This window comes from Clarias gariepinus, chromosome 8 (genome assembly GCF_024256425.1).
Source record: "Clarias gariepinus isolate MV-2021 ecotype Netherlands chromosome 8, CGAR_prim_01v2, whole genome shotgun sequence".
NCBI classification, from domain to species: Eukaryota; Metazoa; Chordata; class Actinopteri; order Siluriformes; family Clariidae; genus Clarias; species Clarias gariepinus.
The window spans coordinates 14,171,426-14,184,505 of record NC_071107.1 but is presented as its reverse complement, the minus strand read 5'-3'; the positions used below and the strand labels follow the sequence as shown (position 1 = coordinate 14,184,505).

The following is a 13,080-nucleotide window of genomic DNA, read 5'->3' as shown; positions in this document are numbered from 1 at the left end:
AACACTCAAGATGAGAGTGAAGTCAGGATTTTCAGCCTTAATTGAAAAGGTTTGACAAAAGTATGGCATTAACCTCTCAGGAGTTACAGACATTTTCATATATTTGGGAGCTCATAAATATTGTAACAAACAGCAACACGATTCAAGATTCAAATTCAAACTTTATTAATCCCAGAGGGAAATTGTTTAAGCAGTTGCATCACCAAGTGTGGCCTATTCCCTTGTTCCATAAATATTTAGAAAGATATAAGGACCGGAGGTGGCTCTGAGTATTATATTTGGTAGCTGTGCACTTGAACTCTCATAATGAGGTGTCTATGCAAGTGAAGGAGGCCATCATTAGGCTGAAGAAAATCTGAGACAGGCCAATAAACCAATTTGGAACATTCTTAAAAAAAAAATTCTCCTACAAGAAAGAAAAAACATGCCCTTCACAACCACTAAATAAACCATTAAATGACAATTTCATTTGATTATATTTTTATATTAGAGGCTGATTAATTTTGTGTGGCAAGCAAAATGATCGTGTGATATCACATTCCCATTATACATTGTTTGATTGTGACCATACCTAACCGCCATCTCTTCTTCCCTTCTGCTCTCTCCTCCTCTCTCTTCTCCTCTCTCGCTCCCTCTCTCTCTTTCCCTTTACCTGGCTCTCTGTCGAGCTATACATGTTGCTTCTGAGCTGTCAGTGATCCAGACCCCTCTGCCCCCTGGAGTGGTCCTGGTGTCCTGCTTCTGGTTGGAGATCTTGTCGCATGGTCTGCCTGGGATACGTGTAATGACGTGGGGGACGTGTGGTGCATGTGGTGACTGGGGACGGTTCCATTTTCCACAAAGACGGTCCTGTCCTCAGCTGATGCAGACAGCTGTCACAAGTCTCTGAGGATTTGTGACTTCAGTCGCTCGATAGTTCAGGACTGGAGTCTACCTGAGCCTCAATAACGAACTGGACTCAATTTTAACTTAAACACATCTCCTGTTATACTGAACTTCCAGTCTCACACAGTATGATGCAGATCAATCCCTGCTATCTGTTTCACCCATATGAGGATGGGTTCCCTGTTGAGTCTCTCAAGGCTTCTTCCTATTACAATCTCAGGGAGTTTTTCCTTGCTACTGTCGCGTCGTCCTCGGCTTGCTTATCAGGGACAGTCTTATCATTGTGATTCATAAACATTCACATCTCATACAAACTTAAATAATTCTTTGGATTGCGTAAAGCTGCTTTGCAAATAAATTTGAATTGAATTGAACTGAATTGAATTGATATAACAACCAAAATAAATGAACATTTATTAAATAAACAAAAATTTTTCAAAAGTTAAATATTTACAATAGAGTTGCAGTCTTTATTTTATCATGTTCTGTCTAGTCTGTTTTAATTTAGATAAAATCAACCTAAAGAACCAACTTAATGAGATTTCAATGAAACATACAAATTTAATAAATCTCAATTTACAAGCTGATGTCACATAATCTACTGCCAAACACTATATTTACAAAAATATTACAGGCAGCTACAGAAACATGCAAAAACAACAATGCAAAAACATTTTGGAAAACAAATAAGTTTAAATGCAATAATTTTCATGTAATCCCTAAAGTATATACAGCCTGATTATGTGGATCAATAATAAGCAAAAGCATTATTCATTGTGATTACTACATTTAGAATGTAGTTTTGATCATCAGTGACAGCATTACAGAGTGAGGAATAAGATGATTTAAAGAAGAAAAGGGACAGAAAGCACAACAGTGTGATGTCTTTTTCAGCCCTTGTATGATTTTTTTTTTTGTGTGTGTTTGTCGTACTCGTATTCATGGAATGTTCTTGCCGGCCTTGTACCTCTCCAAGTGCTTAGTCAGGTCTTCAATACGTAGATCCTTCAGATGAACCAGATGCTCTAGTCTGTTCACTTTCATTTGTAAAATCTGCAAGAAGAGCAGTAGGATATAAGAATGATCAATACACTGTGTTTTACTACTGACAGAAATTACCGGTATTCAGCTTGACAAACTAAATTATTTTTAGCTATTTGCAGAAGGTAATTTGCAGAAAGATGTTTTTCGGGCAGTGTATACAGGATGTGGAATAACTTTTATACCTCAAAAGATAGGATTGCATCTGAAATAGGGCTGCTTTGCTTATGATTTACAGTGGTCTAAGAGCTTGTGTTCACTGAACTAAAACTGTTTTTTAGACAAATCAAAAGACATTTTTAATGAAATTGTCACTGTGAAATATTTGACTAAAAAATGTGGCCTTACAGTAAGTAATTTAACTGTTATAGTATTTTAAAGGCAAAATAAGTTCGACATTATTTTTTATGAAAGTTAGTTCACGTGACTAAAATTAAATAAAAATGTTTTCAGTGTTAAATAAAAATAGACTAGCAAAACTAATGTACATTTTCGTTAAAAGAGTAAGAGGAAAACTAAATCGCAATAAGCTGCCAAAATCAACACTGCTAAAAATAATTTAAAAATAATCTTTTTTTACCAAAATGTCTTAAAATACATTTTATTCTTAGTTTTATAGGTACGTGTATTACAGATAACCTTTAAAATGCTTTTGACAAAAGAAGAATGTATTGACATCATTCCCATGGCAGGATCAGGAAGCTGTTGCAAGGTTGAAATGTACTATAACAGGAAACATGACAAGCACATCACAACAAGCAATACACAACACTGTTGCCGAACATTTAGTAAATTCAAAAGGACTGTAAGTATTTTTTCATTTACCAAGCAAGAAATGGCAATCACGTAGAGGATGTTTTGTAATTAAAGTAACATTTTGACAGAATTTTTAATTCCTCTTATGCACGGAAATTTGAAGGGAACCTTGTAACACTAGACAAATTATCTATTCAATGTGCCATCGGGTATCAAGAAATGTTCAAAATACAATAAAAATCCAAAATCGGACAACTGTATATTCTGTTCATGTATACATATACATGTGATAAACTATCTCTACCTTGCTTCTGGCACTGAACATGCAACCATGAGGGGGATATCTAATACTTTAAGATATTTAAGGTAGTAATCATTATTTATCATCATTTATATATATACCGTGCTGTGGAAAACATATTTGCCCCCTTTTTGCCTATTTGTTACACTTATAAGATTTAGATCATCAAACAAATTTGAATATTACACAAAGATAACCCAGAGAAAACCCAGAGGGCCTACAAAATGCAGTTTTTAAATGGTTTTACTAAAAAAAAAAGCTGTGCAGACCTACATGGCCCTATGTGAAAAAGTATTTGCACCCTTGCCAAATCATGAATAAAAGCTGAGTTAAATTTCACTTGTCACACCCAGGCCCGATTAGTGAAGGACACTATCTAGAAAAAGATCTAAAGAAACAACATGATCTAAATAAATTCAAGAACAAGTGAGAAACAAAGTAATTGACATGTATCAGTCTGGAAAGGGTTACCAAACCATGGAAAAAACTTGGAACAGTTTTAAACTTTTCCAGGAGTGGCCAACCTGCCAAAATTACTCCAAGTGCACAATGATGTCTCATAACAGAATACATAATGACATCTAAAAAACTACAGGACTTGCTTGCCTAAGTTAAGGTCAGTGTTCATGATTCAACTATAAGAAAGAGTCTGGGCAAAAATGGCCTCCATGGTACAGTTTCAAGGCAAAAACCACTGCTGTCCGAAAAGATCATGAAGGCTCGTCTTACATTTGCCAAAATCATCTAGATTATCCCCAAGACTTTTGGAAAAATATTCCGTGGAGTGATGAGACAAAGGTTTAACTTTTTGGAAGGTGTGTGTTCCCTAACATCTACCCTCAACCTTCTCAGGAAGAAGAGACGTTTTTGGGTTTTATTGTGCAGAGAGCTGGTGTTAAGGGGCCAGATGACGTTCTTCTCCAGGTGGACACCCAGGAATTTGGTGCTGTTGACTATCTCCACAGAGGAGCCGTGGATGCTTAGCGGAGAATAATCGCTTCGTGTCCTCTTAAAGTCAACAACCTTCTCCTTTGTCTTGTCGACATTCAGAGAGAGGTCATTGTCTTTACACCAGTCCATTCGTCTCTGTACTTCCTCTCTGTACACTGACTCGTCAGTCTTGCTAATGAGACCCACCACGGTCGTGTCATCAGCAAACCTGATGAGGTGATTCGAAATGTGTGTCACTAAACAGTCGTGAGTCAGCAGTGTGAACAGCAGGGGACTGAGCACACAGCCTGTGCACTGAGCACATATACGTCTGACAAAACAGTTTTGTGACCTCAAGCTCAAGGGCACTTGGGTTATGCAGAAGGACAATGATCCGAAACACACCAGCATGTCCACCGCTGAATTGTTGTTGTTAGACTCTCGGCTGCTCCCGTCGAGGGGTTGCCACAGTGGACCAACTGATCTGCACAACAACTTGACACAGGTTTTTTTTTTTCAGGATGTGTTGGGACTGGTACTGCATCGCGAATGGCTCAAAACAATTAAAATTCACTTTTTTGGAGTGGTCTAGTCAAAGTCCTCAGAATCTGAGATCTGAGAATCTGAGATTCTCCAAATCTGGAAGGGGGAAAAAACTTTTATATGGCATTGTACGTTTTTAAGCCTGGTGAAAAGTTGCATAGGCAGTTTTACATAATAATGCCCGTGTAAAGCTGCAGATCTCTGTAGTCCCTGTTAGTAAATAAACTTGCACATGTATTGCGGGTGTTAATGTGTTTGCACCTTTTTACACATGCAAACCTGTACGAGTTTGTGTCGAAGTGTTACTTATTAGTTATTTTGCACTAATATACTTTTAAAGTGTTATTGAAAAGCCCTAAAACTAGGTGTTTCAAAACAGCTGTGACATGCAAAAACATACTGAGCAATTTAAATGACACTCTGATCTACTTCTGATTACAACACTACAGTTGCAAAATCAGGAGGAAGTACTTTTGCAAAATAACCATTGCATATGAGTAAATTACAGGAAGGACGTTTACTCTTGCATTAGAGAACTTTCGCATTTACCATCTATTCGTGTATTCCGGGATGACACAAGCTGATGAGATGACGTGTTTCTTATGTGAAGTACATGAGGATAGCTCATGTGTTTTGTTAATTGCGCCTGAAAGGGGGGTATCAGGGGGGTATCCTGTGTATCAGGAGTTTGTTTACGAAGTCTTTTGTCAGATGGCCGATATTAGTTTCAACCCATTAGATAAAATGCAAATTAATTTAAGCTAAAGTGTAGAATATTGACAGAAGCAAGATGGTTTCCTTTTAGGGCTGACAGCTTTGAAAATTTGACAGCTTGAACTAATTAAGAAAAAAGTAATAAATAAAAATCCAAAAATCCCACAAGATAGCAATAATTCCCTTCCATAGTGTTTAAGAAGTTATAAATTAGCAATTAGGGTGTTACTTGTTACCATACGTACAAGTTTGTCCACAGGTCATGATAAAAAAAACAAACAAAAAAAAAAAACAGTAGTGTTCACATTTGCCCCTTCTTGATCTTCCTAATGAATTGAAACAGAAATTCTAAGTGGTGTAAATGTTTTTTAAGCCTTACCTCTACAGTCTCCTGTAAAGCCAACAGAGCCTGCTCCTTCTCCTCCAAAAGCAAGAGGATAGCCGGATCTACATTTTCACTTGGTATTATAAGAGGGCTGTAAAATAATAAGCGCAGTCATAAAAGCTGTCCAATTCTTTAATAACAGTGATAATATGAAAATACTAATAAAAACAATATAGGTAATACTTAGATTTCTGTGACTTTTTAAAAGGACCTGCTGTCCTATGAATTTTCTCAAGAGCACTGTGGTCATTTTCTGCAAGAGAAATGAAAAAAAATTTTTAATAAATACATACATACATTTTTGCTAATATACGGAAGAGTATACCATGAAACAATAATCATTAATTATCTTCAAAGAATAATCAATTATAAAGCCAAAGTGTTAAAGTGATAAATACTGTAATGTAAAAATGGTTAAAACACTGATAGATGCATGTACTTATGTTTACATGTTTTAAAAATAACTAAAATTGGTCACTTTAAGAATCTCAGTAAAACATGCCTTCTGATTCCTTCAAGAATCATTTGCAAGCTGAAAAAATAATCCTTTCCTGCCAGTTGGTTTTATTTGATCCTAGCTGGCAAAGCTAATCTAATTAGCCTCTATGTGAACCTAATAAACACATTGGTGTCAAATGATCAAAAGAATGGTGATGGAGAACACCAGACTACAGAGCAGTTGAGCGAAAGACTTTTATTTGGCTTAAAGCTTTGAGTCATTAACACCAATAAGGTTTAACCTTTACAGGGTCCCATAACAGAAGGAAATGAACAAACTAAGACAAAGCAACAGGTAATAAAAGTAATAGTATATTTAGTCTCCCTTAATATGAGCATTTGTGCCTATGTAAGATTTAACATAGTTTTCCTGATTGCAACTGCGACATTCTGCTTTGTGCTAACAGCAGCGATAAGTCTTGGGCCGAGTCTGTGGATAGTGATAAGGGCCATCTGGTGAAAGGAACTGATAGGAGAAGTTTTTTCTACATGAAAAGTGGGAGTTGGGCTGACCTTAGGACATAGTGGAGAGATAAGATTGAGGAGTGGGAAACTGAGAGCTGAAATGGCTGGCGTAGACAAGTTTGTTATCAATAAACTTACATTGTTGTATTTGATTTTGATATTTGACTATAAATATAAACTCATATTACTGTGAGATATTTAAAAATCTATAACAAATATTTGTTCTTCTACATCTGTCCTTTGTCCTGTTGAAGGCCAGCAAGGCTAAAACACTGGTCCTAATTTACATGTTGACATAAAATAGGAATGCAACTGAGCTAATGCCCCTTTATCAGTGAGTGATCATCTTCAGATATGAATTTAATAAAGTAATATAAATGCTGTGGGGTTCAGAACAAAACATGTCATGGTGCAATGAAAAACACACAGTTGAACAAAATGACTGGGTGCACAAGTAAAAATCATGTCCACAACTTCTGCATTTCGGTATGGTTTTCTAAAGAGCAAGATTATATATTTAGTGTTTGCTGACGTCTGGGTTAAAGGTATTAAAGTAGTATGACAATGAGATCATTTTACACAGCATCTTGATTTTCTAAGAATATGTTAGTAAGGGCTTTAATCTGCTGTGTTTCTGTGGAACAAACGGGATGAGCAAGCAGTAGAACTGAAACAATAAAGGTTTTGAGGTTACACTGTGGTGAAACTGGAGGAATTGTCATGCATAACCACATAACAGCTAAGCCGTATAGGGATGATGGACACAATGTGACTTGTGACGTTTTAAACTTCAGGAAAGTCCTTTCCAAGAAGGACAGTGGACTGGCTCACCCAAATTTGTTAAATTATTACTGGGCAGCAAACTTGCAAAAAGTTATTTATTGGTTTTAATCTCCACATACAGAATGGTGTGAAGTGGAGGCAAAATCTTGCAAATCAACATCACTGGCAGTGTTGATTACAATGAAGTCACCATTCTCACCCTCGCAGTTTTCCCCAAATCCAGTTGTAATTTCAACCCTCAAAATTTATAATCAATTTAGACAAACATTTCAACTAACAGACTTTTTCCTGGAAACCCCTATATGTAATAATCACCTTTTCCCAGCTGCCAAGCTACTGTAGATGCTATTTACGAGCAATGGCAGCACCTTGGTTTAGCTAAATGTAGTGACTTTTTTATTGATAATATTTTCGCTAATTACAACGATTTGACATGAAAATTTAACCTCCAAAAGTCTGACTTTTTTAGATTTCTTCAGGTTCGTCACTATATTCAGGCCCATTGCTCTGAGTTTCCTCAAATGCCCTCTGAATTGGGACTGGACCTAGTCCTCAAGACCCCTATACACCTCAAGGGCCTAATTTCCAGAATATATAACCTTATTATGACACTTAAAAATATATCAATTGATAAGATTAAAAAGGAATGGATAAAAGAGCTAGGAATTGACATATCCAGAGACCCTTGGGATAAAGCTGTTGACAGAATAAACAGGACTTCTTCCTGTGCAAGTCTTAGTTTGATTTAGATGAAGTTTTCTACTGTATTCATTATAGTAAAACCAAACTGGCTAAAATATACTCAAATACAGATGAAACATGTGACCGGTGCAATGCAAGCAAGGCTGATTTGACCCATATGTTCTGGTCATGTTCTAAACTGAGACAATTTTGGCTTTTAATATTTGACATCCTAATTTGACATCCTAAACTCTGCATTTAATTTAAGAATTCGCCCTAACCCAATAACTGCTCTATACGGTGTCACATGTGATGACATTCATATAACAAAAGAAAAAAAAAATGCCCTGGCATTTGCAACATTAATAGCTAGAAGAAAAATTCTTTTAGAATAGAAATCACCAATGACACCTAAACTGTCACTATGGCTTAATGATATAATGACATTTCTAAAAACCGAAAAATTTTAATATTTTCTCAAAGGATAGAACATTTTATAAAACATGGGATCCTTTAATAATTTTTATCGAGAAGAATGTGCCCCTCCAACCTTGAGTCCTCATCCTTGTCCCCAAAATAGTTTTATATCCCCTTTTTTAAATGTATTTTTCTTCTTATTTATTTATTTATTTATTTATTATTATTATTATTTTATGTATTTTCTTGTTCAGTTTTATGTTGGTTTTGATTTTGTGGGTAAAAAACTAAAAAAAAATGAATGCCTTTGACAGTGTTTCTAATACTGAATGTTTTCAATGTACATTGTTCTGATAAAAATATAGCCTAATAAAAAATAATAATAATAAACTTCAGGAAAGTGCATATAAACCTACCTGTTTGTGCTTTCTCATTTACAGTGCTGTAGTACTCCAAATTCTAAAGGAGACAAGGACAATTCATTATTCATGTGGTCATTGACTGAATTTGAAAAACAAACAACAGAGACACACACACACACACACACAGATGAAGTTACAGTAACTAACCTGAGTGCCATCTGAAACTTGTTTGTCCTCTAATCTCTCTCTGAGAGCACACAGAACCGGCTCTATGCTGCCGGGGGTGCTGAGTGTGATCTTTTTTAAAGTGTCTACTGGTACATGGAAATTCAGCTTGGAAAAAACCTTCCTGAAAAAACAACCACATTCAACATTTTCTGCATTTCAGTTAGTCGCTGTACATTTTTATGCCAAACAAGCAATAACCCGTAGCCCTGACATTAAGTACCTGTTGTAATCCAAATGACAGTTTTACATTACAATGTGCATTCTAAAATGTTATTGTTTCTGTTGTAACTACTCATTCACAGAGATTCAGTGCACAATCTACATACTATAAACAGATTCAACAAAGAGAAACATTTAATCAAGATGAAATGTTCTTTAATGGGATGTTAATTTTACATTTAGGGAAGGGATCTCCAGCATTACACAGTCAGTAAATTGCCCGACACAGAAGAGTTTTCAAAATAGAAAAAGTTGTTTTTCTAATTTTAGAGAAAGTGAAAGTGATAGCAGGGATAGCAGGGAATAATTTTAATGGATATTGTAATTTAAAAACACAAAATATGACATATTGAATACTAATACTACTATTACTACTACTACTACTAATAATAATATAAAATGTATTATATTATCCTAAATCGAATATGCCTATTTTAGGAAAGGCATTAGATAAAAATAATAATAATAATATTCAGCCCCATCTTTCCCATCCCTCATTAATGCTAAAGCAGAAATGTTGCTGAAACTCTCATTTATTCCCCTGGGAGTGTATGAATCAATGGCAGGGTAAAATAAGCAATGTTTTTTTATCTGCAAAAAAGACCAAAAACTTGCCTGTTCAGTGTGTTCCAGTTAATCAGTTTTTGTTGAGTGGAGTGTGCGGGTGTGTAGTTGTGTAGTTCCACCATCTTGGGGAAAAAGTGCTTCACAACTTCAGCAGCCATAACTACAGATGTGAAAGCCAGAATAATGCAGAGCATTTTTAGCGATATAGCTCAGTAAATCTAAAACATTTTGCAGCCAGGACCCCAACAATTGAAAAACCTATTCCATAGACCTATCTGCACTTATTTTTCATGCAGTGTTTGTAGGGCACTGGGGTATTTCTCTAAAACAGACCCACAACCACACTGCATTACATCAAGAAAAAAATATGTCCAGATGTTTATAAAAACCTCAGCAAAATGTGTTTCTTAACTCCACTCCCCCAAAATAGTTCTTAGCTGTACCCGTCAAGAAGTTGCCACAGCTGACTATCTGATATACACTCAGCTTGGCACAGATTTACACTGTATGCCCTTCTTGACACAACCCTTCCATTTTATCCAGGCTTGGGACCGGCAGTGCATCCAGTGGCTGGGTTTGGGCATTAGATGAAAATTGAATCAGGGTTTACTACATGGGTGGCGAGAAACCAACTACTGAGCCAACAATGCCCCCAAACCGACTTCCCTAAAGTACCTTTTTTCATTACATCTTATAACTCAATGAACAGGGGAAATCAGCCAGATGATATTTATGCATAGTACCAGTTAAATGTTTCGACACACCAGTCAGAGGTATAGACACAAGTTTGGATTTCCATTTTAGAACAAAGATGGATTTAAAAAAACTATGAACTAGGGTGATATCAGGTAAAATAGGCCATCAGGTAAAATGGGCCATTTAAGGTTTGGGGGGCCCAGCGCCTCTGGAATTTAGAGCCAATCACTGCAAAGCATTTCGAACTGTTTATGGTTGCTATGGTGGGCGGGGCAATAATTCAAATCAAGACTGCACCAAAAAGCTGCATAGTAAGTAGCCTGGCATACCAAATCTAACTAAACCATTATAAGGATGATAACTCTATAAAAAAAAAACATGGACATAAAAATATTATGCATAATATATCTCTTGATGACATAAATCGGAAATAATGCTGTTAGTTTGGTATATAAACATATGTTTTGAAAATTTTATGTTTCTCTTGGTGGCCCAATTTACCTTAACGCACTGAGGTAAAATGGGCCACATGTTTCAGCTAAAATGGGCCATCATCTGTGTCACTCACAAACACACATACATATGTGTGTGTGTGTGTGTGTGTGTGTGTGTGTGTGTGTGTGTGTGTGTGTGTGTGAGAGAGAGAGAGAAAGAGAGAGAGTGTCTGTGTGTGTGTTAGGGAGAGTGTGTCTGTGAGGGTGTGTGTGCATATGTGCGTACACACACACACACACACACACACGCACCCACACACTCACATACCGACCGAAGGGTTATGACCACAGTCTCTCCCACCCCCGCCCACTGGACCACGGTCGCCCCTGCTGACCTAGACCCACTCTGCCCGCCAGCACCACTGTACCAAAAGTACAGAACTACTGTACTTTTTCCCAGTAGATGATAAGGTGTTTGAAGAGGTTGTGCTGGAGGACGTACCGGAAGAAGATAATGACCTCTTTAATCAGTTCACACCACAGGAAAAAAACCCACTCTCAGGATGAGGGGCCTTCCACTTCCACAGTAAGTGATATTTTTTAGGCTACTAGGCTTCTTTTAAACTTAGGCTACATGACATGTTACACATGCATGCTCACGCAAATATACACATGCACATTCATGCACACACACACACACACACACAATTTAGTCCCTAATCATATAAAATGTACACCAGTTATTTATTCTGTTTCTTGCAATAACATAGGCTCTTTTTGTTACTTCTTTCTGTTCAGTCTGTGAGATCGGTCACATTCTCTGACTTGATTTCAGTGCCGCAAAGAGAAAAGGGCCATCAGAAAGAGAGCTAAGCCACCATCATATAACCTCACAAGTGAGCAACACATTGAATATATTAAAACAAAAAGTTTTTTAGTCTGTGTGTTGTAGTTCATGAATTATTAGATCAACACTTGTGTGTTGAGTGTGTTATGTTTGTTAAAATGAGTTTAAATTAAATTAAATTGATTTGTTTTATCAGAAATGACTGGTTTCCTTTGCATTTTAAATGGCTCATTTTAGCTGATGAGTGGCTCATTTTACTTGAAGGGGTGGCCCACTTTACCTGAACGCTGCTCAGCTAAAAAATGTGCAACAACTGATGTTTTAAAAGTTATAGCGCCTAACAAATAATAATTTATTCAATAAATTTAGCATATTCATGTTAAAAACAAACCACATTAAAAATAAAAACACAAATCAGTCTGCTTTTTTGGAGCTTTACCAAGTGATTTACCAAAAAGTGGCCCAATTTCCCTGATGTCACCCTAATGTGTAATATGTAAATAAGTAACAACAACAATAAAAGTCAGGTGTTATGGTAGCAAAACCCATAAAGCACCATGATGAAACTGGCTGTTATGGAGACCTGCCCAGGAAAGCAAGACCAAAACCTACCTCTGCTGAAGAGGAGAAGTTCATTTAGAGTTACCAACCTCAAAAATCACCAATTAGAAAAATAATCACCTCAGATTAGAGCTTTACGGAACATAGGTAGCAGAAAAATCTCAATATAAACTGTTCAAAGGAGATTAGTGCATATTGTTAATGCCTTCAACACTGTTTTACAAACTTTTGACTGGTAGTGTCAATGAAAAGAAGGTTTATATTCAAAGTTCCTTGATTTCTAAAAGCTGTATATAGAGTAATGAGTGAAGTATGTACACACTGCTGCTCAGCTTCATTGGATGATAGTTATTGCACTTGCTAGCAGCGTCGTTATCTGAGTTACCTCCATCACTGAAGTCGCGTGAGATATTTCTTTTAGGTCTGGAGAGTTTGATTTTATCGATCCATGCGTAGAGTTCCTGCAGTGCTTCTTCATTCAGCTCCCTATTCATCATAAGGCGCACTTACGTTTTAGGTTTAGATTTAGAAAATCTACACATATGTCTCTATCCGCGAGCCCTTCAGCTCTGCACCTCACGCGTTGTTTTGATCGGTTTCTAGGCAACCAAAATACGGCACGTGAGAATGGCCAAAACAGAAAAGCGATTCAAAATTCAGTAACAGTAAAAATGTCATCTTAACAAGCAGAGACCGTTTTACCGGTAAAATACATCCCACGGACACCTCAACAGTCTCTGAATGCATAAAGTAGTATTTTCTCTCTT

The 13,080-nt window shown here is 36.6% G+C and overlaps 1 protein-coding gene across 1 annotated transcript; it reads right to left on the bottom strand.

The window, feature by feature from the left end:
* Positions 1-1,353: 1,353 nt before the first annotated feature.
* spef1 (sperm flagellar 1) lies at positions 1,354-12,850 on the bottom strand. Its single transcript, XM_053501471.1, has 7 exons — positions 12,699-12,850; positions 9,820-9,935; positions 8,969-9,106; positions 8,816-8,858; positions 5,739-5,808; positions 5,550-5,646; positions 1,354-1,938 (listed from the first exon to the last, which is right to left on the bottom strand). Exons 1-7 carry the CDS (start codon positions 12,808-12,810, stop codon positions 1,825-1,827), a joined length of 690 nt encoding a protein of 229 aa, XP_053357446.1. The 5' UTR covers positions 12,811-12,850; the 3' UTR covers positions 1,354-1,824.
* Positions 12,851-13,080: the final 230 nt, after the last annotated feature.